The sequence below is a fragment of the Odontesthes bonariensis genome, chromosome 22, assembly GCF_027942865.1.
Source record: "Odontesthes bonariensis isolate fOdoBon6 chromosome 22, fOdoBon6.hap1, whole genome shotgun sequence".
In the NCBI taxonomy this organism is placed as follows: Eukaryota; Metazoa; Chordata; class Actinopteri; order Atheriniformes; family Atherinopsidae; genus Odontesthes; species Odontesthes bonariensis.
In genome coordinates, this window is record NC_134527.1 from 2,434,564 (window position 1) to 2,459,639 (window position 25,076).

At 40.1% G+C, this 25,076-nt stretch overlaps 1 protein-coding gene across 1 annotated transcript; it reads right to left on the minus strand.

Annotated features, from left to right (window-relative positions):
- Window positions 1-1,024: 1,024 nt before the first annotated feature.
- LOC142372683 (uncharacterized) lies at window positions 1,025-25,059 on the minus strand. Its single transcript, XM_075455630.1, has 6 exons — window positions 24,766-25,059; window positions 21,419-21,557; window positions 20,436-20,880; window positions 17,968-18,210; window positions 17,643-17,881; window positions 1,025-6,869 (listed from the first exon to the last, which is right to left on the minus strand). Exons 1-6 carry the CDS (start codon window positions 24,773-24,775, stop codon window positions 4,343-4,345), a joined length of 3,603 nt encoding a protein of 1,200 aa, XP_075311745.1. The 5' UTR covers window positions 24,776-25,059; the 3' UTR covers window positions 1,025-4,342.
- Window positions 25,060-25,076: the final 17 nt, after the last annotated feature.

The following is a 25,076-nucleotide window of genomic DNA, read 5'->3' on the forward strand; positions in this document are numbered from 1 at the left end:
ACAGTGGGCATACTGTGTTTTTTAGTAATATTTCCTCTTGTAAAAGGCTGACTTGATTATGTTTGATGAGCTACAGAAGGAGGAATTGAAAAGCTAAATGGCTGAACTCAAAAGTGTTTTTATTTGCTTGGATATCCTGTAGCTCTGTTAAACCTGTTGATGTTCATGCACATTTGAATAAATGTTCTTATACTTCCAGTACAGGCTTATTTTCTGTATACAGTATGGCTGTGTTGGTGGTGGGGTTCCTGCTGGGGGCCTGGGCCCCCGTACAGCTGCATGCCTAGCAACGCCCCTGGTGACGGCTACAAGAGCCAAAACTCTCTTTATAATTACAGCATAATGTAAAAAGAAACAGTTATCATTGTTGTTCTAAGTCGAATCAGACCACTGAACGTACCATGTGACCCACTGAACAGCCCAGTGGGTCACATGGTTTTTCTTCTGCTGACCTACCATACTTTATATGTTAGTTTGATTCTGAGAAGTTTAAAATTGCACCATTTTTAGTTTGACTAACACGTTCACATGTTTTAGGAATAAAAACTACAAGCAAACATTTTTTGAGGATATGAATATAATTACATCAATGAAGGGCCTAAGACACACATGCACGTTTAGCCTTCCATAAACGTCTTGTGGAAATTTCCCCACATCAGCGCTTTAAAGAACAGCTGAGAGTAAAACCCTCTCCAGACGCCCGTACCTCTATAAAAAGTTGTATTAGCCCTCAGAGTCCCACCGTTTCACTTGTGCCACAATGCTTTAATAAAGGGCACTCGTTCTAATTTGGGCGACTTTGTCTCCCTCTAGTGTTCACTTCAGGAAGTACAGTCAACAAAGTCCGTGACTTTGTCTCCCTCTAGTGTTCACTTCAAGAAGTATAGTCAACAAAGTGCGTGGCTTTGTCTCCCTCTAGTGTTCACTTCAGGAAGTACAGTCAACAAAGTACGTGGCTTTGTCTCCCTCTAGTGTTCACTTCAGGAAGTACGGTCAACAAAGAACTAGCAAAGTGCAGCTAGCGTACTTCAGATTCTCAACTTGAGCTTTATTTACATTCTTTCACACGCTTTTATGAATCCAAAGACACTTCAAAGCTTTGAAATTCTATTGAAAGGCAAAAAAATGAGCTTTCTGTCAATCTTTGAGCTTTTTTCCTCAATTTTCTCTTTAAAAAAAAGACTTTTCCTGCTTTAACTGGACAGTACGGAAGCCCAGAGCGGACGTGGTACGTATAAAGATCGAGATAACGAGATAATTATGTCGATAATTATTCAGTTTTCAATGAAAGGGGGGTAAAGATGGGTAAAAACCTTTGCCAGAAACACATATAAACACATATAAACAGGGGCAGACTGGGGAGAAAAAGTGGCCTCGAAAACCATCGACATAATTATCTCGTTATCTCGAGAAAACCATCAGACAAAAGTTTATACGTATCACGTCCGTTCCCAACTTGTAAAATGAGCAGAATGTGTTTTTTGTCTCATTTTGATTCAACATTTTTTTTACTGACATCAGGAATCAGCTACAGAAGTAAGGAATAAAATGGGCTTCCAAGCTTTACATGACATTCAGCATATCTTTGAAATATTGTTAGTTTTTGACAGCAAAGACAAAATCTTTATTCTTTTTTATTTACATGTAAATAATGAAACGATTCTAACAAACAGGCTAGAAAACCATAAAAAAAGGGGGGATAACTTGCTGTAGTTCTCTTTGCGATATATCTGGAGATTGAAAATATATGTTTGACAGTGAAAAGGTGACTTTGAAGGACATGTATTTAAAACTAAATGTCACTGATCATCCATGTAGCCAGTGTGACTAAAACCCCCTGAGCAGAGTAACCTGCTGGCCATAGAACTGGCTGCATCCCCGAGTTAGAAACCAGGCCTCGGAGGTCTCAACTGCTCTTCGAAAGCCCCAAAAACTGTGAGATTAAATACTTTAAATACTCATTTAAACAGTTTCTAACCAATCATTTAGTTTCAAACTGTCAGAACCCTGTGAGATTTTTGGTAAAACACGGTTAAAGATTAAACATTGGCGTTTAAACCATTGTTCGCTGTATAAAATGGTAGATTTTGGACTTGCACCCCTTATTTTTTTACTAACCCACATCTTATCCTTCATAGCTAACTGGGAGGGTTTACAGTGGTATCTTTTCACAATGCATTCCAAGGCGATACCGCTGATAAGTGCAACGAAGCTCTGCCTTCACCCTGAAAACTATTTGTTCTCGCACATTCAAACAAAAACTTTGTAAATAATTGTTCCCGTTACAGTGAATTGGAAGCTTCTTTTCATAAGTACGCCTCCGGTATATCTCCACATTCATTAATCACATGAATCTAAACTACATTTATCATGTAGACAGACAAAATATTCACATGGGTCACATCGTGTCGCTCTCAGCCAGACCTCAACAGTGCATCAGAGGGCGCTTTGTGACAGAAAATGCATTTTTTGGTTGGTCGAGAAGACGACGCAAGTAGAGTCATTCGGTATAGAAAGCGTATTGCATTCACTTTAAAAAAAGAAAAAAAACTCTGGTTTTTCGGTTTTGGTTTGTTTTTCGTGGTAATTTTTTTTTTTAGTTTAGAAAGCAACAATCAACGCATTAATTCCTTTATGAGGGCTCGATTTAATGGAAGCAAACTTGACTGGTTTGTTTAAGTTAATCAAGTTTTACTTTGACCTGGGTTTAAGACACTGTATCTCAATATTTCCGAAAAAAATTACCCCGAAAAACAAACCAAAAAATAAATTAGACAGAAAAACAGAAAAAAATAGCCAGAAAAACAGAAAAAATTACCCCGAAAAACAAACCAAAAAATAAATTAGACAGAAAAACAGAAAAAAATAGCCAGAAAAACAAACCCAAAACTAAATTAGAAATAAAAACCGGAGTTTTTTTTTTTTTTTAAGTGAATGCAATACGCTTCCGTAATTCAGCCGGAAATCAACACAGAAAATTATGTTAAATGCTTTCTGTGTAATATGAAGAGTCGGGGGGTTAAAAAAGTCACTTCTGGTGTCAGTAATTATTCATTGTTCTCGTTCTTAGGAACGAGTCTCCTGTGTCCATCCAAGTGTTTTTATTCTGAGGTCTCACAAAGAGTTGGTGGAGTTGGGCTGGATTTAAGTTCAGCTTCTTACTGTGTGGAACAAAGATCAGACTGGATGATTTATTAAAGTTCATCTAAATTCAGACTGTGAATCTTCCTCATGGTTTAGTTTTAGGAGTCTGTCCCCTTGGCGTTGATGACCCTCCTGGTTCCTCATGGTTTAGTTTTAGGAGTCTGTCCCCTTTGGGTTGATGGCCCTCCTGGTTCCTCATGGTTTAGTTTTAGGAGTCTGTCCCCTTTGGGTTGATGGCCCTCCTGGTTCCTCATGGTTTAGTTTTAGGAGTCTGTCCCCTTTGGGTTGATGGCCCTCCTGGTTCCTCATGGTTTAGTTTTAGGAGTCTGTCCCCTTTGGGTTGATGGCCCTCCTGGTTCCTCATGGTTTAGTTTTAGGAGTCTGTCCCCTTTGTGTTGATGACCCTCCTGGCTCCTCATGGTTTAGTTTTAGGAGTCTGTCCCCTTTGTGTTGATGACCCTCCTGGTTCTTCATGGTTTAGTTTTAGGAGTCGGTCCCCTTTGGGTTGATGGCCCTCCTGGTTCCTCATGGTTTAGTTTTAGGAGTCTGTCCCCTTTGTGTTGATGACCCTCCTGGCTCCTCATGGTTTAGTTTTAGGAGTCTGTCCCCTTTGGGTTGATGACCCTCCTGGTTCTTCATGGTTTAGTTTTAGGAGTCTGTCCCCTTTGTGTTGATGACCCTCCTGGCTCCTCATGGTTTAGTTTTAGGAGTCTGTCCCCTTTGGGTTGATGACCCTCCTGGTTCCTCATGGTTTAGTTTTAGGAGTCTGTCCCCTTTGGGTTGATGGCCCTCCTGGTTCTTCATGGTTTAGTTTTAGGAGTCTGTCCCCTTTGTGTTGATGACCCTCCTGGCTCCTCATGGTTTAGTTTTAGGAGTCTGTCCCCTTTGGGTTGATGGCCCTCCTGGTTCCTCATGGTTTAGTTTTAGGAGTCTGTCCCCTTTGGGTTGATGGCCCTCCTGGCTCCTCATGGTTTAGTTTTAGGAGTCTGTCCCCTTGGCGTTGATGACCCTCCTGGTTCCTCATGGTTTAGTTTTAGGAGTCTGTCCCCTTTGGGTTGATGGCCCTCCTGGCTCCTCATGGTTTAGTTTTAGGAGTCTGTCCCCTTGGCGTTGATGACCCTCCTGGTTCCTCATGGTTTAGTTTTAGGAGTCGGTCCCCTTTGGGTTGATGGCCCTCCTGGCTCCTCATGGTTTAGTTTTAGGAGTCTGTCCCCTTTGGGTTGATGGCCCTCCTGGTCATCTTCCAGCTCCGAGCCCACCTGTGACTCGGCATTTTGTCCTTTTCGTGCATCAGTTTCGTGCGTCTCTCACTTCGGTGCTCCATAGAGAAACACGTCACGTCGTCCTCGTCCGTTTTCTTCCAGCGACAGATCCTCCAGGACTCCTTCCAGGCCCGCCACTCCGCCCCCTCCTCTTCCTCCCCCTCCTCCTCTTCCTCTCCGGCTCTGTGGATCACCGCCACCGCGCAGGACTGCTTCCAGGAGGCGAAGCCGGCGTTCAGCTTGTGGAACTGCAGGTGCAGCGGGACTTCGGGTTTAAGCCGCTTTCCTGACTTCGTTCTCTGCTTTTCTTCTTCTGTGGAACAAGCTTTTTCCTCCACCTCTTCTTCTTCTTCTTCTTCACCAGTCTCATCCCCCTCCTCATCCTCCTCTTCCTCCTCCACTTCTTCTTCCTCCTCCTCTTCCTCCTCTTCCTCCTCCTCTTCCTCTTCTTCTTCATCTTCCTCGTCCTCCATCTCTGCAAGTTTGTTGTCACCTTCCATTCTGTCCCTGGTATGAATTTTGTCATCTTCCTCCTCCTCCTCCTTTTCCTCCTCTTCTTCCTCTTCCTCCTCCTCCTCATCTACTTCTTCCTCTTCCTCCTCTTTCTGCTGATTGTCATCTTCATCCTCCTCTTTTCCATCCTCTGCTTTGTTAGTTATTTGTATTTTTTCCTCTTCCTCCTCCTCTTCATCTTCATTCTCCTCCTCTTCCTCATCATCATCCACTTCTTCATCATTTTTATCTTTCTTCTGTTTTTTCATTACTTTGTTTTCCTCCTCCTTCTCTTCCTCTTCCTCCTCCTCCTCTTCCTCCTCTTCTTCATCACTTTTATCTTTCTTCTTGTCTTTGATTCCTTTGTTTTCTTCATCTTTCCCCTCCTCCTCCTCCTCATCTACTTCTTCCTCTTCATCTTCCTCTTTTCCATCTTCTGCTTTGTTAGTTATTTTTATTTTTTCCTCTTCCTCCTCCTCTTCATCTTCATCCTCCTCCTCCTCCTCTTCCTCTTCCTCCACTTTTTCATCACTTTTATCTTTCTTCTGTTTTTTCATTACTTTGTTTTCCTCCTCCTCCTCCTCCTCTTCCTCTTCCTCCTCCTCCTCATCATTTACTTCTTCTTCTTCCTCTTCATCGTCATTCTCCTCTTTTCCATTTTCTGCTTTGTTAGTTATTTGTATTTTTTCCTCTTCATCCTCTTCTTCCTCCACTTCCTCCTCCATCACTTTTTCATCACTTTTATCTTTCTTCTGGTCTTTGATTACTTTGTTTTCTTCATCCTCCTCCTCTTCATCAAGTTGTTCTGCTTTCTCTTTCTTTTCCTCCTCATCATCATCCATTTCTTCTTCCTCTTCCTCTTCTGTTGCATCATAAAATTCATCATCTTCATCATCATCATCAGCAGCAGCCGTCTCGTTGTCGACTTTTTTATTCTCGCCATCTTCGTCCTTCTTATGCACCGTCTCCTCTTCCTCTTCTTCATCTTTTTCTCTCTCCTCCTCATCCTCTTCTTCCTCTTCAACCTTTTCTTCTTTTTCTTCATCTTCGTCATCCTCACCGTTAGCCTCTTCATCGTTCTCTTCTTCCTCCTTTTCTTCTTCTACACTTTTGCCTTTCTCCACCTCCTTCACAACATTTTCTTCCTTGACATTTTTAGTGATTTCTTCCTCCTCCTCCTCATCTTCATCTTCCTCCTCCTCCTCTTCATCTTCATCTTCCTCCTCTTCTTTATTGACTTGATCAGCCTTCACTGTTTGTTCTGGTTCTACATCTTCCTCCTCCTCCTCATCTTCTTCTTCATCCCTTTTCTTCTTGTCTGACTTGTTATCATCAACTTCCTCCACTTCACCTTTTACGCTGTTGTCTCCATCCTCCTCTTCCTCTTCCTCCTCTTCCTCCTCCTCTTCCTCAGCTACTTCATTGTCCTTATCCTCCATGTTTCCTTCTTTGATGTTTTTCTTCTCTTTCTCCTTTTCCTCTTCCTCCTCTTCCTCCTCTTCCTCTTCATCCTCCTCTTCCTCCTCTACTCCTTCATCCTCTTCCTCATCTTCTTCGTCATCCTGCTCAATCTTTTTGTGAATGTCTTTGAATATTGCTTTCTCCCTTTCCTCCTTCGCTAGTTCCTTGTCCTCCTCCTCTTCCTCTTCCTCTTCCTCCTCCTCCTCTTCCTCCTCCTCTTCCTCCTCCACGCCTTCGTCATCCTCTTCATCTGCTTCCTCAGCCTCACTGTCCACTCCTTGGTCCTCCTCTTCGCTCTCTGTTTCATCCATCTTTCCTTCCTCTTCTTCCTCCACCTCACCTTGACCTGGTCTTCCCCATGTTTTGGGAGTCTTCCAAGCTTCCGTCCACTGCGTGCTATCCAGAGTTTCATCGTTCAGCCTTGATGCGAGGGCGATGTTTGCAGTTTTACGTCTCTTCTTCAGCATGGCACTGTGACGATGATGGGAGCCTATGGAAGCCTGCCCCCACCTGTGGATAGAGTCAGAGTAAAGCTCAATCACATCAGTTATGAATAAATAGTTTTTTTATTTAACCTAAATGCACATGTTCATGACATCACAACGTGACAACGGGATTGGATCTTGCCAATGCATCGCCCCATCTGACATTCAAAATGTATGGTGGCCCTGAAATGCAAATCACAACGGCAAAAGAGAAAACACAACAGCAGTGTTTTCTCTTTTGCTGTTGTGTTTTCTCTTTTGCTGTTGTGTTTACTCTTTTGCTGTTGTTTTTTCTCTTTTGCTGTTGTGTTTACTCTTTTGCTGTTGTGTTTACTCTTTTGCTGTTGTGTTTTCTCTTTTGCTGTTGTGTTTTCTATGCTGTTGTGTTTTCTCTTTTGCTGTTGTGTTTTCTCTTTTGCTGTTGTGTTTTCTCTTTTGCCGTTGTGTTTTCTCTTTTGCTGTTGTGTTTACTCTTTTGCTGTTGTGTTTACTCTTTTGCTGTTGTGTTTTCTCTTTTGCTGTTGTGTTTTCTCTTTTGCTGTTGTGTTTTCTCTTTTGCTGTTGTGTTTTCTATGCTGTTGTGTTTTCTCTTTTGCTGTTGTGTTTTTTCTTTTGCCGTTGTGTTTTCTCTTTTGCCCTTGTGTTTTCTCTGCTGTTGTGTTTACTCTTTTGCTGTTGTGTTTTCTTTTTTGCCGTTGTGTTTTCTCTGCTGTTGTGTTTACTCTTTTGCTGTTGTGTTTTCTCTTTTGCTGTTGTGTTTTCTCTTTTGCTGTTGTATTTTCTCTTTTGTCATTGTGTTTTCTCTTTTGCTGTTGTGTTTTCTCTTTTGCTGTTGTGTTTACTCTTTTGCCATTGTGTTTTCTCTTTTGTCGTTGTGTTTTCTCTTTTGCTGTTGTGTTTTCTCTTTTGCTGTTGTGTTTTCTCTGCTGTTGTGTTTACTCTTTTGCTGTTGTGTTTTCTTTTTTGCCGTTGTGTTTTCTCTGCTGTTGTGTTTACTCTTTTGCTGTTGTGTTTTCTCTTTTGCTGTTGTGTTTTCTCTTTTGCCGTTGTGTTTTCTCTTTTGCCGTTGTGTTTTCTCTTTTGCTGTTGTGTTTACTCTTTTGCTGTTGTGTTTTCTCTTTTGCTGTTGTGTTTACTCTTTTGCTGTTGTGTTTTCTCTTTTGCTGTTGTGTTTACTCTTTTGCTGTTGTGTTTTCTCTTTTGCCGTTGTGTTTTCTCTTTTGCTGTTGTGTTTACTCTTTTGCTGTTGTGTTTTCTCTTTTGCCGTTGTGTTTTCTCTGCTGTTGTGTTTCTCTGCTGTTGTGTTTTCTCTTTTGCTGTTGTGTTTTCTCTTTTGCTGTTGTGTTTTCTCTTTTGCCGTTGTGTTTTCTCTTTTGTCATTGTGTTTTCTCTTTTGCTGTTGTGTTTTCTCTTTTGCTGTTGTGTTTACTCTTTTGCCGTTGTGTTTTCTCTTTTGTCGTTGTGTTTTCTCTTTTGCTGTTGTGTTTTCTCTTTTGTCATTGTGTTTTCTCTTTTGCTGTTGTGTTTTCTCTTTTGCTGTTGTGTTTTCTCTTTTGCCGTTGTGTTTTCTCTTTTGTCGTTGTGTTTTCTCTTTTGCTGTTGTGTTTTCTCTTTTGCTGTTGTGTTTTCTCTGCTGTTGTGTTTACTCTTTTGCTGTTGTGTTTTCTTTTTTGCCGTTGTGTTTTCTCTGCTGTTGTGTTTTCTCTGCTGTTGTGTTTTCTCTTTTGCTGTTGTGTTTACTCTTTTGCCGTTGTGTTTTCTCTTTTGTCGTTGTGTTTTCTCTTTTGCTGTTGTGTTTTCTCTTTTGCTGTTGTGTTTTCTCTGCTGTTGTGTTTACTCTTTTGCTGTTGTGTTTTCTTTTTTGCCGTTGTGTTTTCTCTGCTGTTGTGTTTACTCTTTTGCTGTTGTGTTTTCTCTTTTGCTGTTGTGTTTTCTCTTTTGCCGTTGTGTTTTCTCTGCTGTTGTGTTTACTCTTTTGCTGTTGTGTTTTCTCTTTTGCCGTTGTGTTTTCTCTGCTGTTGTGTTTCTCTGCTGTTGTGTTTTCTCTTTTGCTGTTGTGTTTTCTCTTTTGCTGTTGTGTTTTCTCTTTTGCCGTTGTGTTTTCTCTTTTGTCATTGTGTTTTCTCTTTTGCTGTTGTGTTTTCTCTTTTGCTGTTGTGTTTACTCTTTTGCCGTTGTGTTTTCTCTTTTGTCGTTGTGTTTTCTCTTTTGCTGTTGTGTTTTCTCTTTTGCTGTTGTGTTTTCTCTGCTGTTGTGTTTACTCTTTTGCTGTTGTGTTTTCTTTTTTGCCGTTGTGTTTTCTCTGCTGTTGTGTTTTCTCTGCTGTTGTGTTTTCTCTTTTGCTGTTGTGTTTACTCTTTTGCTGTTGTGTTTTCTCTTTTGCCGTTGTGTTTACTCTTTTGCTGTTGTGTTTTCTCTGCCGTTGTGTTTTCTCTGCTGTTGTGTTTTCTCTGCTGTTGTGTTTTCTCTGCTGTTGTGTTTTCTCTGCTGTTGTGTTTTCTCTTTTGCTGTTGTGTTTACTCTTTTGCTGTTGTGTTTTCTATGCCGTTGTGTTTACTCTTTTGCTGTTGTGTTTTCTCTTTTGCTGTTGTGTTTACTCTTTTGCTGTTGTGTTTTCTCTTTTGCTGTTGTGTTTACTCTTTTGCTGTTGTGTTTTCTCTTTTGCTGTTGTGTTTACTCTTTTGCTGTTGTGTTTTCTCTTTTGCCGTTGTGTTTTCTCTCTTGCTGTTGTGTTTACTCTTTTGCTGTTGTGTTTACTCTTTTGCCGTTGTGTTTTCTCTTTTGCTGTTGTGTTTTCTCTTTTGCTGTTGTGTTTACTCTTTTGCTGTTGTGTTTTCTCTTTTGCTGTTGTGTTTACTCTTTTGCCGTTGTCTCTTCTCTGCTGTTGTGTTTTCTCTTTTGCCGTTGTGTTTTCTCTGCTGTTGTGTTTTCTCTGCTGTTGTGTTTTCTCTTTTGCTGTTGTGTTTTCTCTGCTGTTGTGTTTTCTCTTTTGCTGTTGTGTTTACTCTTTTGCTGTTGTGTTTCCTCTTTTGCTGTTGTGTTTTCTCTTTTGCTGTTGTGCTTACTCTTTTGCTGTTGTGTTTTCTCTGCTGTTGTGTTTTCTCTGCTGTTGTGTTTTCTCTTTTGCTGTTGTGTTTACTCTTTTGCTGTTGTGTTTTCTCTTTTGCCGTTGTGTTTACTCTTTTGCTGTTGTGTTTTCTCTTTTGCCGTTGTGTTTTCTCTTTTGCTGTTGTGTTTACTCTTTTGCTGTTGTGTTTTTTCTTTTGCTTTTGTGTTTACTCTTTTGCCGTTGTCTCTTCTATGCTGTTGTGTTTTCTCTTTTGCTGTTGTGTTTACTCTTTTGCCGTTGTCTCTTCTCTGCTGTTGTGTTTTGTCTTTTGCTGTTGTGTTTACTCTTTTGCCGTTGTCTCTTCTCTGCTGTTGTGTTTTCTCTGCTGTTGTGTTTTCTCTTTTGCTGTTGTGTTTACTCTTTTGCTGTTGTGTTTTCTCTTTTGCTGTTGTGTTTTCTCTGCTGTTGTGTTTTCTCTTTTGCTGTTGTGTTTACTCTTTTGCTGTTGTGTTTTCTCTTTTGCTGTTGTGTTTTCTCTGCTGTTGTGTTTTCTCTTTTGCTGTTGTGTTTACTCTTTTGCTGTTGTGTTTTCTCTTTTGCCGTTGTGTTTTCTCTTTTGCTGTTGTGTTTACTCTTTTGCTGTTGTGTTTTCTCTGCTGTTGTGTTTTCTCTGCTGTTGTGTTTTCTCTTTTGCTGTTGTGTTTACTCTTTTGCTGTTGTGTTTTCTCTTTTGCCGTTGTGTTTATTCTTTTGCTGTTGTGTTTACTCTTTTGCCGTTGTGTTTTCTCTTTTGCTGTTGTGTTTACTCTTTTGCTGTTGTGTTTTTTCTTTTGCTTTTGTGTTTACTCTTTGGCCGTTGTCTCTTCTCTGCTGTTGTGTTTTCTCTTTTGCTGTTGTGTTTACTCTTTTGCCGTTGTCTCTTCTCTGCTGTTGTGTTTTCTCTTTTGCTGTTGTGTTTACTCTTTTGCCGTTGTCTCTTCTCTGCTGTTGTGTTTTCTCTGGTGTTGTGTTTTCTCTTTTGCTGTTGTGTTTACTTTTTTGCTGTTGTGTTTTCTCTTTTGCTGTTGTGTTTTCTCTGCTGTTGTGTTTTCTCTTTTGCTGTTGTGTTTTCTCTTTTGCTGTTGTGTTTTCTCTTTTGTCATTATGTTTTCTCTTTGTCCGTTGTGTTTGCTGTTGTGTTTTCTCTTTTGCTGTTGTGTATTCTTTTTTGCCGTTGTGTTTGCTGTTGTGTTTTCTCTTTTGCCGTTGTGTTTTCTCTTTTGCTGTTGTGTTTGCTGTCGTGTTTTCTCTTTTGCCGTTGTGTTTGCTGTTGTGTTTTCGCTTTTGCCGCTCTGTTTTCTCTTTTGCCGTTGTGTTTGCCGTTGTGTTTTCTCTTTTGCCTTTGTGTTTGCTGTAGTGTTTTCTCTTTTGCTGTTGTGTTTTCTCTTTTGTCGTTGTGTTTTCTCTTTTGCTGTTGTGTTTTCTCTTTTGCTGTTGTGTTTACTCTTTTGCCGTTGTGTTTTCTCTTTTGTCGTTGTGTTTTCTCTTTTGCTGTTGTGTTTTCTCTTTTGCTGTTGTGTTTTCTCTGCTGTTGTGTTTACTCTTTTGCTGTTGTGTTTTCTTTTTTGCCGTTGTGTTTTCTCTGCTGTTGTGTTTACTCTTTTGCTGTTGTGTTTTCTCTTTTGCTGTTGTGTTTTCTCTTTTGCCATTGTGTTTTCTCTGCTGTTGTGTTTACTCTTTTGCTGTTGTGTTTTCTCTTTTGCCGTTGTGTTTTCTCTTTTGCTGTTGTGTTTACTCTTTTGCTGTTGTGTTTTCTCTTTTGCCGTTGTGTTTTCTCTTTTGCCGTTGTGTTTTCTCTGCTGTTGTGTTTCTCTGCTGTTGTGTTTTCTCTTTTGCTGTTGTGTTTTCTCTTTTGCCGTTGTGTTTTCTCTTTTGTCATTGTGTTTTCTCTTTTGCTGTTGTGTTTTCTCTTTTGCTGTTGTGTTTACTCTTTTGCCGTTGTGTTTTCTCTTTTGTCGTTGTGTTTTCTCTTTTGCTGTTGTGTTTTCTCTTTTGCTGTTGTGTTTTCTCTGCTGTTGTGTTTACTCTTTTGCTGTTGTGTTTTCTTTTTTGCCGTTGTGTTTTCTCTGCTGTTGTGTTTTCTCTGCTGTTGTGTTTTCTCTTTTGCTGTTGTGTTTACTCTTTTGCTGTTGTGTTTTCTCTTTTGCCGTTGTGTTTACTCTTTTGCTGTTGTGTTTTCTCTGCCGTTGTGTTTTCTCTGCCGTTGTGTTTTCTCTGCTGTTGTGTTTTCTCCGCTGTTGTGTTTTCTCTGCTGTTGTGTTTTCTCTTTTGCTGTTGTGTTTACTCTTTTGCTGTTGTGTTTTCTATGCCGTTGTGTTTACTCTTTTGCTGTTGTGTTTTCTCTTTTGCTGTTGTGTTTACTCTTTTGCTGTTGTGTTTTCTCTTTTGCTGTTGTGTTTACTCTTTTGCTGTTGTGTTTTCTCTTTTGCCGTTGTGTTTTCTCTTTTGCTGTTGTGTTTACTCTTTTGCTGTTGTGTTTACTCTTTTGCCGTTGTGTTTTCTCTTTTGCTGTTGTGTTTACTCTTTTGCTGTTGTGTTTTCTCTTTTGCTGTTGTGTTTACTCTTTTGCCGTTGTCTCTTCTCTGCTGTTGTGTTTTCTCTTTTGCCGTTGTGTTTTCTCTGCTGTTGTGTTTTCTCTGCTGTTGTGTTTTCTCTGCTGTTGTGTTTTCTCTGCTGTTGTGTTTTCTCTTTTGCTGTTGTGGTTTCTCTGCTGTTGTGTTTTCTCTTTTGCTGTTGTGTTTACTCTTTTGCTGTTGTGCTTCCTCTTTTGCTGTTGTGTTTTCTCTTTTGCTGTTGTGCTTACTCTTTTGCTGTTGTGTTTTCTCTGCTGTTGTGTTTTCTCTTTTGCCGTTGTGTTTACTCTTTTGCTGTTGTGTTTTCTCTTTTGCCGTTGTGTTTTCTCTTTTGCTGTTGTGTTTACTCTTTTGCTGTTGTGTTTTTTCTTTTGCTTTTGTGTTTACTCTTTTGCCATTGTCTCTTCTATGCTGTTGTGTTTTCTCTTTTGCTGTTGTGTTTACTCTTTTGCCGTTGTCTCTTCTCTGCTGTTGTGCTTTGTCTTTTGCTGTTGTGTTTACTCTTTTGCCGTTGTCTCTTCTCTGCTGTTGTGTTTTCTCTGCTGTTGTGTTTTCTCTTTTGCTGTTGTGTTTACTCTTTTGCTGTTGTGTTTTCTCTTTTGCTGTTGTGTTTTCTCTGCTGTTGTGTTTTCTCTTTTGCTGTTGTGTTTACTCTTTTGCTGTTGTGTTTTCTCTTTTGCTGTTGTGTTTTCTCTGCTGTTGTGTTTTCTCTTTTGCTGTTGTGTTTACTCTTTTGCTGTTGTGTTTTCTCTTTTGCCGTTGTGTTTTCTCTTTTGCTGTTGTGTTTACTCTTTTGCTGTTGTGTTTTCTCTGCTGTTGTGTTTTCTCTGCTGTTGTGTTTTCTCTTTTGCTGTTGTGTATTCTTTTTTGCCGTTGTGTTTGCTGTTGTGTTTTCTCTTTTGCCGTTGTGTTTTCTCTTTTGCTGTTGTGTTTGCTGTCGTGTTTTCTCTTTTGCCGTTGTGTTTGCTGTTGTGTTTTCGCTTTTGCCGCTCTGTTTTCTCTTTTGCCGTTGTGTTTGCCGTTGTGTTTTCTCTTTTGCCTTTGTGTTTGCTGTAGTGTTTTCTCTTTTGCTGTTGTGTTTTCTCTTTTGTCGTTGTGTTTTCTCTTTTGCTGTTGTGTTTTCTCTTTTGCTGTTGTGTTTACTCTTTTGCCGTTGTGTTTTCTCTTTTGTCGTTGTGTTTTCTCTTTTGCTGTTGTGTTTTCTCTTTTGCTGTTGTGTTTTCTCTGCTGTTGTGTTTACTCTTTTGCTGTTGTGTTTTCTTTTTTGCCGTTGTGTTTTCTCTGCTGTTGTGTTTACTCTTTTGCTGTTGTGTTTTCTCTTTTGCTGTTGTGTTTTCTCTTTTGCCATTGTGTTTTCTCTGCTGTTGTGTTTACTCTTTTGCTGTTGTGTTTTCTCTTTTGCCGTTGTGTTTTCTCTTTTGCTGTTGTGTTTACTCTTTTGCTGTTGTGTTTTCTCTTTTGCCGTTGTGTTTTCTCTTTTGCCGTTGTGTTTTCTCTGCTGTTGTGTTTCTCTGCTGTTGTGTTTTCTCTTTTGCTGTTGTGTTTTCTCTTTTGCTGTTGTGTTTTCTCTTTTGCCGTTGTGTTTTCTCTTTTGTCATTGTGTTTTCTCTTTTGCTGTTGTGTTTTCTCTTTTGCTGTTGTGTTTACTCTTTTGCCGTTGTGTTTTCTCTTTTGTCGTTGTGTTTTCTCTTTTGCTGTTGTGTTTTCTCTTTTGCTGTTGTGTTTTCTCTGCTGTTGTGTTTACTCTTTTGCTGTTGTGTTTTCTTTTTTGCCGTTGTGTTTTCTCTGCTGTTGTGTTTTCTCTGCTGTTGTGTTTTCTCTTTTGCTGTTGTGTTTACTCTTTTGCTGTTGTGTTTTCTCTTTTGCCGTTGTGTTTACTCTTTTGCTGTTGTGTTTTCTCTGCCGTTGTGTTTTCTCTGCTGTTGTGTTTTCTCCGCTGTTGTGTTTTCTCTGCTGTTGTGTTTTCTCTTTTGCTGTTGTGTTTACTCTTTTGCTGTTGTGTTTTCTATGCCGTTGTGTTTACTCTTTTGCTGTTGTGTTTTCTCTTTTGCTGTTGTGTTTACTCTTTTGCTGTTGTGTTTTCTCTTTTGCTGTTGTGTTTACTCTTTTGCTGTTGTGTTTTCTCTTTTGCTGTTGTGTTTACTCTTTTGCTGTTGTGTTTTCTCTTTTGCCGTTGTGTTTTCTCTTTTGCTGTTGTGTTTACTCTTTTGCTGTTGTGTTTACTCTTTTGCCGTTGTGTTTTCTCTTTTGCTGTTGTGTTTACTCTTTTGCTGTTGTGTTTTCTCTTTTGCTGTTGTGTTTACTCTTTTGCCGTTGTCTCTTCTCTGCTGTTGTGTTTTCTCTTTTGCCGTTGTGTTTTCTCTGCTGTTGTGTTTTCTCTGCTGTTGTGTTTTCTCTGCTGTTGTGTTTTCTCTGCTGTTGTGTTTTCTCTTTTGCTGTTGTGGGTTCTCTGCTGTTGTGTTTTCTCTTTTGCTGTTGTGTTTACTCTTTTGCTGTTGTGCTTCCTCTTTTGCTGTTGTGTTTTCTCTTTTGCTGTTGTGCTTACTCTTTTGCTGTTGTGTTTTCTCTGCTGTTGTGTTTTCTCTGCTGTTGTGTTTTCTCTTTTGCCGTTGTGTTTACTCTTTTGCTGTTGTGTTTTCTCTTTTGCCGTTGTGTTTTCTCTTTTGCTGTTGTGTTTACTCTTTTGCTGTTGTGTTTTTTCTTTTGCTTTTGTGTTTACTCTTTTGCCATTGTCTCTTCTATGCTGTTGTGTTTTCTCTTTTGCTGTTGTGTTTACTCTTTTGCCGTTGTCTCTTCTCTGCTGTTGTGCTTTGTCTTTTGCTGTTGTGTTTACTCTTTTGCCGTTGTCTCTTCTCTGCTGTTGTGTTTTCTCTGCTGTTGTGTTTTCTCTTTTGCTGTTGTGTTTACTCTTTTGCTGTTGTGTTTTCTCTTTTGCTGTTGTGTTTTCTCTGCTGTTGTGTTTTCTCTTTTGCTGTTGTGTTTACTCTTTTGCTGTTGTGTTTTCTCTTTTGCTGTTGTGTTTTCTCTGCTGTTGTGTTTTCTCTTTTGCTGTTGTGTTTACTCTTTTGCTGTTGTGTTTTCTCTTTTGCCGTTGTGTTTTCTCTTTTGCTGTTGTGTTTACTCTTTTGCTGTTGTGTTTTCTCTGCTGTTGTGTTTTCTCTGCTGTTGTGTTTTCTCTTTTGCTGTTGTGTTTACTCTTTTGCTGTTGTGTTTTCTCTTTTGCCGTTGTGTTTATTCTTTTGCTGTTGTGTTTACTCTTTTGCCGTTGTGTTTTCTCTTTTGCTGTTGTGTTTACTCTTTTGCTGTTGTGTTTTTTCTTTTGCTTTTGTGTTTACTCTTTGGCCGTTGTCTCTTCTCTGCTGTTGTGTTTTCTCTTTTGCTGTTGTGTTTACTCTTTTGCCGTTGTCTCTTCTCTGCTGTTGTGTTTTCTCTTTTGCTGTTGTGTTTACTCTTTTGCCGTTGTCTCTTCTCTGCTGTTGTGTTTTCTCTGGTGTTGTGTTTTCTCTTTTGCTGTTGTGTTTACTCTTTTGCTGTTGTGTTTACTCTTTTGCTGTTGTGTTTTCTCTTTTGCTGTTGTGTTTACTCTTTTGCTGTTGTGTTTTTTCTTTTGCTTTTGTGTTTACTCTTTTGCCGTTGTCTCTTCTATGCTGTTGTGTTTTCTCTTTTGCTGTTGTGTTTACTCTTTTGCCGTTGTCTCTTCTCTGCTGTTGTGTTTTGTCTTTTGCTGTTGTGTTTACTCTTTTGCCGTTGTCTCTTCTCTGCTGTTGTGTTTTCTCTGCTGTTGTGTTTTCTCTTTTGCTGTTGTGTTTACTCTTTTGCTGTTGTGTTTTCTCTTTTGCTGTTGTGTTTTCTCTGCTGTTGTGTTTTCTCTGCTGTTGTGTTTTCTCTTTTGCTGTTGTGATTACTCTTTTGCTGTTGTGTTTTCTCTTTTGCCGTTGTGTTTTCTCTTTTGCTGTTGTGTTTACTCTTTTGCTGTTGTGTTTTCTCTGCTGTTGTGTTTTCTCTGCTGTTGTGTTTTCTCTTTTGCTGTTGTGTTTACTCTTTTGCTGTTGTGTTTTCTCTTTTGCCGTTGTGTTTATTCTTTTGCTGTTGTGTTTACTCTTTTGCCGTTGTGTTTTCTCTTTTGCTGTTGTGTTTACTCTTTTGCTGTTGTGTTTTTTCTTTTGCTTTTGTGTTTACTCTTTGGCCGTTGTCTCTTCTCTGCTGTTGTGTTTTCTCTTTTGCTGTTGTGTTTACTCTTTTGCCGTTGTCTCTTCTCTGCTGTTGTGTTTTCTCTTTTGCTGTTGTGTTTACTCTTTTGCCGTTGTCTCTTCTCTGCTGTTGTGTTTTCTCTGGTGTTGTGTTTTCTCTTTTGCCGTTGTGTTTTCTCTTTTGCTGTTGTGTTTTCTCTGCTGTTGTGTTTTCTCTTTTGCTGTTGTGTTTTCTCTGCTGTTATGTTTACTCTTTTGCTGTTGTGTTTTCTCTTTTGCTGTTGTGTTTTCTCTTTTGTCATTATGTTTTCTCTTTGTCCGTTGTGTTTGCTGTTGTGTTTTCTCTTTTGCTGTTGTGTATTCTTTTTTGCCGTTGTGTTTGCTGTTGTGTTTTCTCTTTTGCCGTTGTGTTTTCTCTTTTGCTGTTGTGTTTGCTGTCGTGTTTTCTCTTTTGCCGTTGTGTTTGCTGTTGTGTTTTCGCTTTTGCCGCTCTGTTTTCTCTTTTGCCGTTGTGTTTGCCGTTGTGTTTTCTCTTTTGCCTTTGTGTTTGCTGTAGTGTTTTCTCTTTTGCTGTTGTGTTTTCTCTTTTGTCGTTGTGTTTTCTCTTTTGCCGTTGTGTTTGCCGTTGTGTTCGCTGTTGTGTTTTTCTCTTTTTCTGTTGTGTTTTCTCTCTTGCCATTGTGGACACAAATGAATAGATTAAAGTTATGTGACTGTCACATTTTGCAGAGAAACTGTGTAAATGCACCTGTAAAATTCTTCGTGCACCTTTACTGATGGTCAAGACTTCTTACTAGATACCAGAGCAGCGTGAGTATAAAGACTGATAAATACTTGTTTTTCAGACATCTGTGGCAGTATTTACAGGAGCCATGAATTTATCTCCACCCTGTTTGTTTAACAGTTCATTTTGTGTTCATCCGGCATGGAAAACTGTCGTAACCCACCTGATTTGTTGGCTGTATCCCCAGCAGGAGCTCCAGCTTCTCTGGCGCTCCTCATTTTCCTCCGGAGGAGCTGCAGAGAGCAGCCAGGACTGGCTCCACCCGGGGCTCACGATGTCATTTATCCACATCGGGAAGTTGGTGGAGGAGCTCGCAGTCTGTGTCTCGTCGTCTGAGGCGTCTTCTGTTTCAGTTTCTACTGCAGACAGTTTCCACGAGTCCTCCCAGTCTGAAGCGTCGTCCTGATCGATGACCACAACACAGTTTTTCTTATTCAGAGTAAGAGTAGAGTAAAGACTAAACAAGAAAGAGATGAAATGATCCCCACCTGCTCCTCTAGGTGCTGCAGTCGGCTCAACTTGTTGCTGCAGCTTTGTTGGTAAACGGGCCAAATACAATCCCAGTGTTTTTTCTGCTGTCTGTAGGGAAAGTTCATAAACTTCCAAGTACCAGCCCAGACAGGAAGAGAATATTCCTGCAAACTCATTCTGCTGACTATATTCATTGTAAGTAGAGGCTCCCACTGGAACTGTTTCTGCTCAGGGAATTCCAACTGGGCCGGACTCTTTACCTGGAAGAAGAAACATTGAAGAAATCAGTTTTATATCCATGTTTCCTGAAAGCTGCACAAAGAAAGTCTTTTTTATTTTTAGCTAATGTTATGCTAATGCATGCACTGATGTAGCAACAGTGAACTTCCAAATCCATGGTGCCAGTTTGGGAAAGACTCGTTACTTCCTCTTTCAGCAACATGGAAACACGCAAGGATCCACGAAGAAAACTTTATTTTGTCTGAAGGAAATAACCTGACTGGCCTGCACAGTTCTCCGACCTCCACCCAGTCCAACAAGCCAACAGGTTCGGGAGATCTGCTGCGATCCAAGCCCAGAACACTAAACCAGTTCCAGATCTCAGTATTTAAATGAGAAACCATCTCTATTGTGGAAGCGTTACTCAGTTCAGTTTGCCTACATGACACTGGACTGTGAAAAAGGTCACCGTTAGTCTATTAAACCGTTAAACATCCTGTTTCCTGGCAGGTTCTTCAGTGTGTTGAATAGTATGGTTAGTTAAAGGGGAAGTTCGTTTTTTTTTTTTTAAACCTGGACCTTATTTCTGGCATAAAATACGCTTATCTACTCACCGATAACAGTTCGGTGAAAGTCTGCGTCCTTCGGGAGATATTTAGGTCACTGGAGATCCACGTATATCCATATAACGGGAGAGAACAGGGCAGAGACAATACAGCCTCTAAATAAGGCATCATCTGTCTTTATTTCACCAATACTTTAAGACCATGAATAAATGTTCATTTAATGAATGAATGCGTACTATTGCACTGTTAGCTCAGAGCTGCCGTGTTGTTGTTATCGGGGGCTATCAGGGGGCTTATAGGAGGCTTTCTACAGCTTTTTAGCATCAAATCGCGCACTGTTAGCTCAGAGCTGCCGTGTTAGCTTAGAGCTGCCGTGTTGTTGTTATCCGGGGCTATCGGGGGGCTTATAGGAAGCTTTCTACACCTTTTTAGCATCGAATCGCGCACTGTTAGATCAGAGCTGCCATGTTGTTTTTATCCAGGGGTATCGGGGGGCTTATAGGAAGCTTTCTACACCTTTTTAGCATCGAATCGCGCACTGTTAGTTCAGAGCTGCCGTGTTGTTTTTATCCAGGGGTATCGGGGGGCTTATAGGAAGCTTTCTACACCTTTTTAGCATCGCATCGTGCACTGTTAGTTCAGAGCTGCCGTATTGTTGTTACCCGGGGCTATCGGGGTGCTTATAGGAAGCTTTCTACACCTTTTTAGCATCGAATCGCGCACTGTTAGCTTAGAGCTGCCGTGTTGTTGTTATCCAGGGCTATCGGGGGGCTTATAGGAAGCTTTCTACACCTTTTTAGCATCGAATCGCGCACTGTTAGCTCAGAGCTGCCATGTTGTTGTTATCCAGGGGTATCGGGGGGCTTATAGGAAGCTTTCTACACCTTTTTAGCATCGAATCGCACACTGTTAGCTCAGAGCTGCCGTGTTGTTGTTATCCAGGGCTATCGGGGGGCTTATAGGAAGCTTTCTACACCTTTTTTAGCATCGAATCGCGCACTGTTGGCTCAGAGCTGCCATGTTGTTGTTATCCAGGGCTATCGGGGGGCTTATAGGAAGCTTTCTACACCTTTTTAGCATCGAATCGCGCACTGTTAGCTCAGAGCTGCCATGTTGTTGTTATCCAGGGGTATCGGGGGGCTTATAGGAAGCTTTCTACACCTTTTTAGCATCGAATCGCACACTGTTAGCTCAGAGCTGCCGTGTTGTTGTTATCCAGGGCTATCGGGGGGCTTATAGGAAGCTTTCTACACCTTTTTTAGCATCGAATCGCGCACTGTTGGCTCAGAGCTATGAGTTACATGGATACACGCGGATCTCGAGTGATTTAAATATCTTCCGAAGGACGCAGACTTTCACCAAACTGTTATCGGTGAGTAGATGAACGTATTTTATGCCAAAAATAAGGCCCAGGTTTAAAAAAAACAAAAACTTCCCCTTTAAAGCCAATTGATGGTTTCTCCATCTGCTTGTATGTGAGATCTGTGTGACGTGAATGTCATCATCTGCAGCCGTCCACCAGGTTCCACCAGGTCTCACCATGTGCAGCCGGTAATTATTAATTCATTAATATCATTCAGGAAAACACACAAGACGGAGCAGAATAATGAGATGGGACTGTGCTGGGTGTTTAGTTTCGGAGCTGTCCTCATAATGTTTGTGTGGGTCCATATTCTGGTATATTTCAGTGTCAGTCTCACCTGTTTCCAGGACTGACTCCATTTATAAGGAAGACACATCCATTCAGCTTCTGATCCACGCTGCTGGGCTTTGTACCTCCTGCTGCTGGGCACTTCTATGGCCGTGAACCCCGGAAGTCTTGCTTTGGACTCGTTGGCCTTGAGGTAAAGGTACTTTGGAGGTTTCAGGCTCTTCCAGGACTCCCTCCAGCACAGCTGGAAAACATCCACCTCCACCGTACGTTTTTGCCTGTTAAGTTTGGGGGAAGCTGACCTGGGAGGAGGTGGAGCGGGAGGAGGAGGTTCAGCTCTGCGTTTGGGAGGTGGAGGCACAACTTTAAATTTGATTTTGGGCTTATTTTCTGTTTGATCTGTGTTACTTGTGAGCCTCCTGAACTCAGAAATGTCCTCTTTCTTGGCGTCTCCATTGGTGACCGACCAGTGATAGTTCCACTTTGAGAAAAGGCTGTGGAGTGAAATACAAAGAAATTAAAAAATATACATTTGCAGTAAAATTATTTGGATGTTTTAGAGGGCTTCGATTTCATATAATTTTGTTTGGACTGTCACATCTTTTTTGTGTCCCCTACTATTGCCCTTCAAAATAAATTACACTCACTTGACATATTATTTACTGTATTACGTAGTGTCCAAGTGATCTAACAACCTTTAACAATGGATTTATTCATAGAATATTTACTTTTTCTGATTTAAATTTGATTTTATATGATCTGGGATCCTACCTGCCGTCTAAAAACTGAACGCTGTAGCCACTGATGATAGGATGTGTCTTAATCACCACCATAGGATGGGAAATTACTGCATAAAATGGAAAGTAGAAGCTAAAACTATGTGGAATTATTTTAGTGTTCCCTAGCATTGAAAAAAAAACAGCAAAAATTGTGTCTGTTGCAGCATTTTCACGATCTAAAATTCTCTCGGACGTGAAACTGCTGCAGCGCTGCAGCAGGTTGCGTTGCTATAACAACGGTTTTCATCCTCACACTTTCAGGGAGCTTTTTTCCTTCCATTCGGCCTCCTGTTTGCACTGGTCTGCCTCGCTCTCGGCTCTCTTCTCCCACTTGTCTCTCAGAGTCCCGTTGCTGAATGACCTCTTCTCGTCCTTTTTGAACATCCTGTTGCCTGTGACATACGACACATCAACAACAGAACCAAAAACGTCACGTTTCCAGCGTTTCCCTTTAACTGATACTGCTTCTCTTTTGAATATTTGGTCAAATCTCCAAAACATTTCCCAAAATGTCCTTGTGCTTTAAATGTAAAAAGACCCTTTAACTGCAGATTTCCTTTTCTAATTAAGTCTGAAAGTCTGAAATACTGAACACGGTACATCATACCCTAAAGGTTCCTGAATGAATGTGGAGGAGCTGAAGTTGAGCTTCATTCATGCTTTTCTGTCAGATAATTGCAAATATTCAATAGCCCAGTGACCCATACCATTGTGAGCATTCATACCTGTGTGTGCATCACTTTGCAATGAAATGAGAAAATGATAATTGGCAGCAAAGCAGCAGTGTCGAGTGTGTTTAAACAGGTATTTTGAATGCGAGTGAACTGGTTGTAACAAGCTAATTCAAGCCTTCCCCAATGGTGTAGTACTGGGTTTATAATCAGCGCTCTGAGGGCTAAAACTCACCTACAAAATGAGAAGGTACGGTCAGTAGATGTGAGTTTCTGTCCAAAACATGTGAGCTGTTCCCATTTTGAAGGCTTTCCAGGCTTGAACACCTGGATATTGTGTCCCCATTGATGCCCAGACACAACGGAGCTGATTAAAACCTGACGCTACTGACATTATTGTCATTCGATGTATTTAAACGCAGATTAAAAGCTTTAATTCTGCATTCAACGGCCATGTGCTATGTCACTGCATGCTGTGAAACAACCACATTTACCAAGCGTCTAAAGCTTTCAAAGCTCAACATTATTGTTTATTGTCTTTATAAACAGTTTAATTCCAGCCTTTCTGTGGCAAACTTTAGTTTCACAGTAATAATTTAACATTGAGTGCTTTCGAATAGCTAAACTCACTTCAAATGGATGTCTCCAGATATGACTCACATATTCAACTAGCTGGTGTTTAGAATATTTACCAGACTAGTCATTAATGGTTAAGATAACTGTGGGTCTGTCACCTGAGGGAACAACTAAGACCCCTTTTATCAAAGGACATGAGTAAGATTAATATAATGTATGGCTGGGCAACGATTAAAATAAAACTAAATGCTAAAAGCTATACACTACTTTTGGATTCATTTTTGGATTCTGCGTACAAATGCGATTAATCGTGATTAATCAGGGAAATCACGTGATTAATTAGAATTAATCAACTAATTAATTAAAAACTAACATTTTAATCGTTGCCCAGCCCTAGTTAAAACAACTAAAGTCGTCTCGGTGTCTGTGGATAAATATTAAAAAGGAAAATGTTTGGAAGCTCTTCCAGTGAAAGAAGGAGACATACATAGAATAAAGAATATTTAAGAGCTGATAATAGTCCAGTTTTGGTCCTGTTCTCAGCATGGTGCCTAGTTAGAGACTGACTCATCACACTGTGACACAAGACAACAAGCGTCACTCTGTAATTAAATCTGTTAGGATACTTTAAGAGGAGAAATCTAAACAGTCTTCCACTTCTCTCTCTCTTCACACACACACATGAAACAAAAATATAAATGTTGTTTTATTACTAATTAATCAATGTATTTATCTTGCACCAAAAGGTGTCAGTTTGGTTTATCCGTGTTGTATGTTAAGTCTCTTTCTTTTGATTCTAAATCAATAAATGATCTGATTAATGAGCAGAAATATATGACAGAAATTACCAGCACAATATTCGAAATGATTGTAGATGAGCAACCGAGTCAGTGGTATTAAGGAGAACTGTGTCGCAGGCTCTAATCCCGAAGTGCCTGGAGGCTTGACTCTGGAATCTATCGCTGTCTGTGTTAATGAATGAGGCTGACTTAAAATTAGGAAATGACCGCATGGCTCCCTCACTAATTCCTTGACTCAACCAACAGAGATCTAACCGTGTATAGTTTTTTTTTGTTATTGTAACGCGTGTTCCTCTTTTATTTCACCCCTTCTTTTTCAGCAGGTATCTTTGGGATAGTGTTATAGTGTTTGTTGATGTCTGTCCTCTGACCCTCCGGCTGCTTTTCCTTCTCCGCCCTCATCCTCCGCCCCATTAATGAGTTTTATAAATACAGTTATAAGCAGTTATGGAACAGGTTAAATCTGAACTAATCAGACCATATTATCTTTTTTCATTGCTCCAGATTTCAGTCTTGATGCTCCCTTGCTAACTGAATCCTTTCTTTTTTTAGTTTTTGAGTAGCTTCCCTGATAAGTGGCTCCTCTTAGCTTAAGGCTACGCAGCTGTTTAACCCCAATACATTTAGTTTTTTTTTATTTTTATTATTGTGCAGGAGGAAATGTTTACTTTAAACATGGTAGTGGGTTATACCGCTAATTATTTTTGCCAAACTTTTAAGTGATATCCAGTTAATCGGCTACAGCTAGCTTATGTTACACTTTTAAAAAAAAAGGGCTAAATACATCCTGAAGGACAAAGATTAAAGTAATGGTCATATTCTCCCTTGTCCCTTGAAACACTGACAAACAGAACAAAGTGCATTCTCGTCAGTGTTAGCATTAGTAATTCCATAAATGTGTCACGTTAGCAACATTAAAATCAGTTATGCTAGCAGTGAGTCACACACAGTTAGCCCAAGGACGTAGAGACCTTTTTTAGAGCAGACATTTTCACTTGTCACAAAATGAAAAATGGTATTTATCCTTCCTTAGTTTGCCTCCAGAATAGTGCACCATGGACACGAACCAGCCTTCACAACAGCATGACCTTCTCTAAGTGGAATTTGGCACTTATTATAACATAATTAATGCTATGCCATGTCAAAATTTGCTGTCAATATGACCCCGCTGCTCACTTCTGCTGCCAAATTCAACAAATTCTCTGTCATATTTAAACAATAATCTGTGGGAAATAAACTGCTAATACACATACGCATTGGGCTGCACAACACTGGCAGAATTGGAATCAAACGAAGGCATTTGGGTCATGAACAAGTGAAGAGTTTTAAAATGAGTATATATCCAGGGTCCAGGTCTCTTTCCTGACTTCTTCTTCTCTGATGTTCAATGCCTTCATATCACATTAGCATAGTCTAACCCTAGCAAACCATAACCCATATTACAAGTAAATTAATATGGTTTAAAATATTCAAATATAAAAGTAGAAATATTCTGTATATATATGTTAGGTCAGATAAATGAACTATCTGAAATGATAAATTAAATGACTTACCTGATGTCATTCTGTTCTCTCAGTCTTTTTTTTACATTCCTTTTTGTAATTGACGGCACACATTAAGGTGAACCATTAGCTGACTTTCTGTCTGTTTCCAATCTTTACAGCAGCTGTCACTCAGTCAGTCTCAGTGTATAAATATGTCTCTAAAAGTTAGTCTTTCGGTCCTTTTCTTCGGTTAACTTTTACCCGCTTACGCTCCCGTCTGTCCTGTGTGTCTGCTCCGAGTGAGCCGGCTTCCCTCCTTTGCTATTTTTACATCATAACACATTCAGTGCAGCAGCTCTAAATTTAGTATCGGGGTGAGG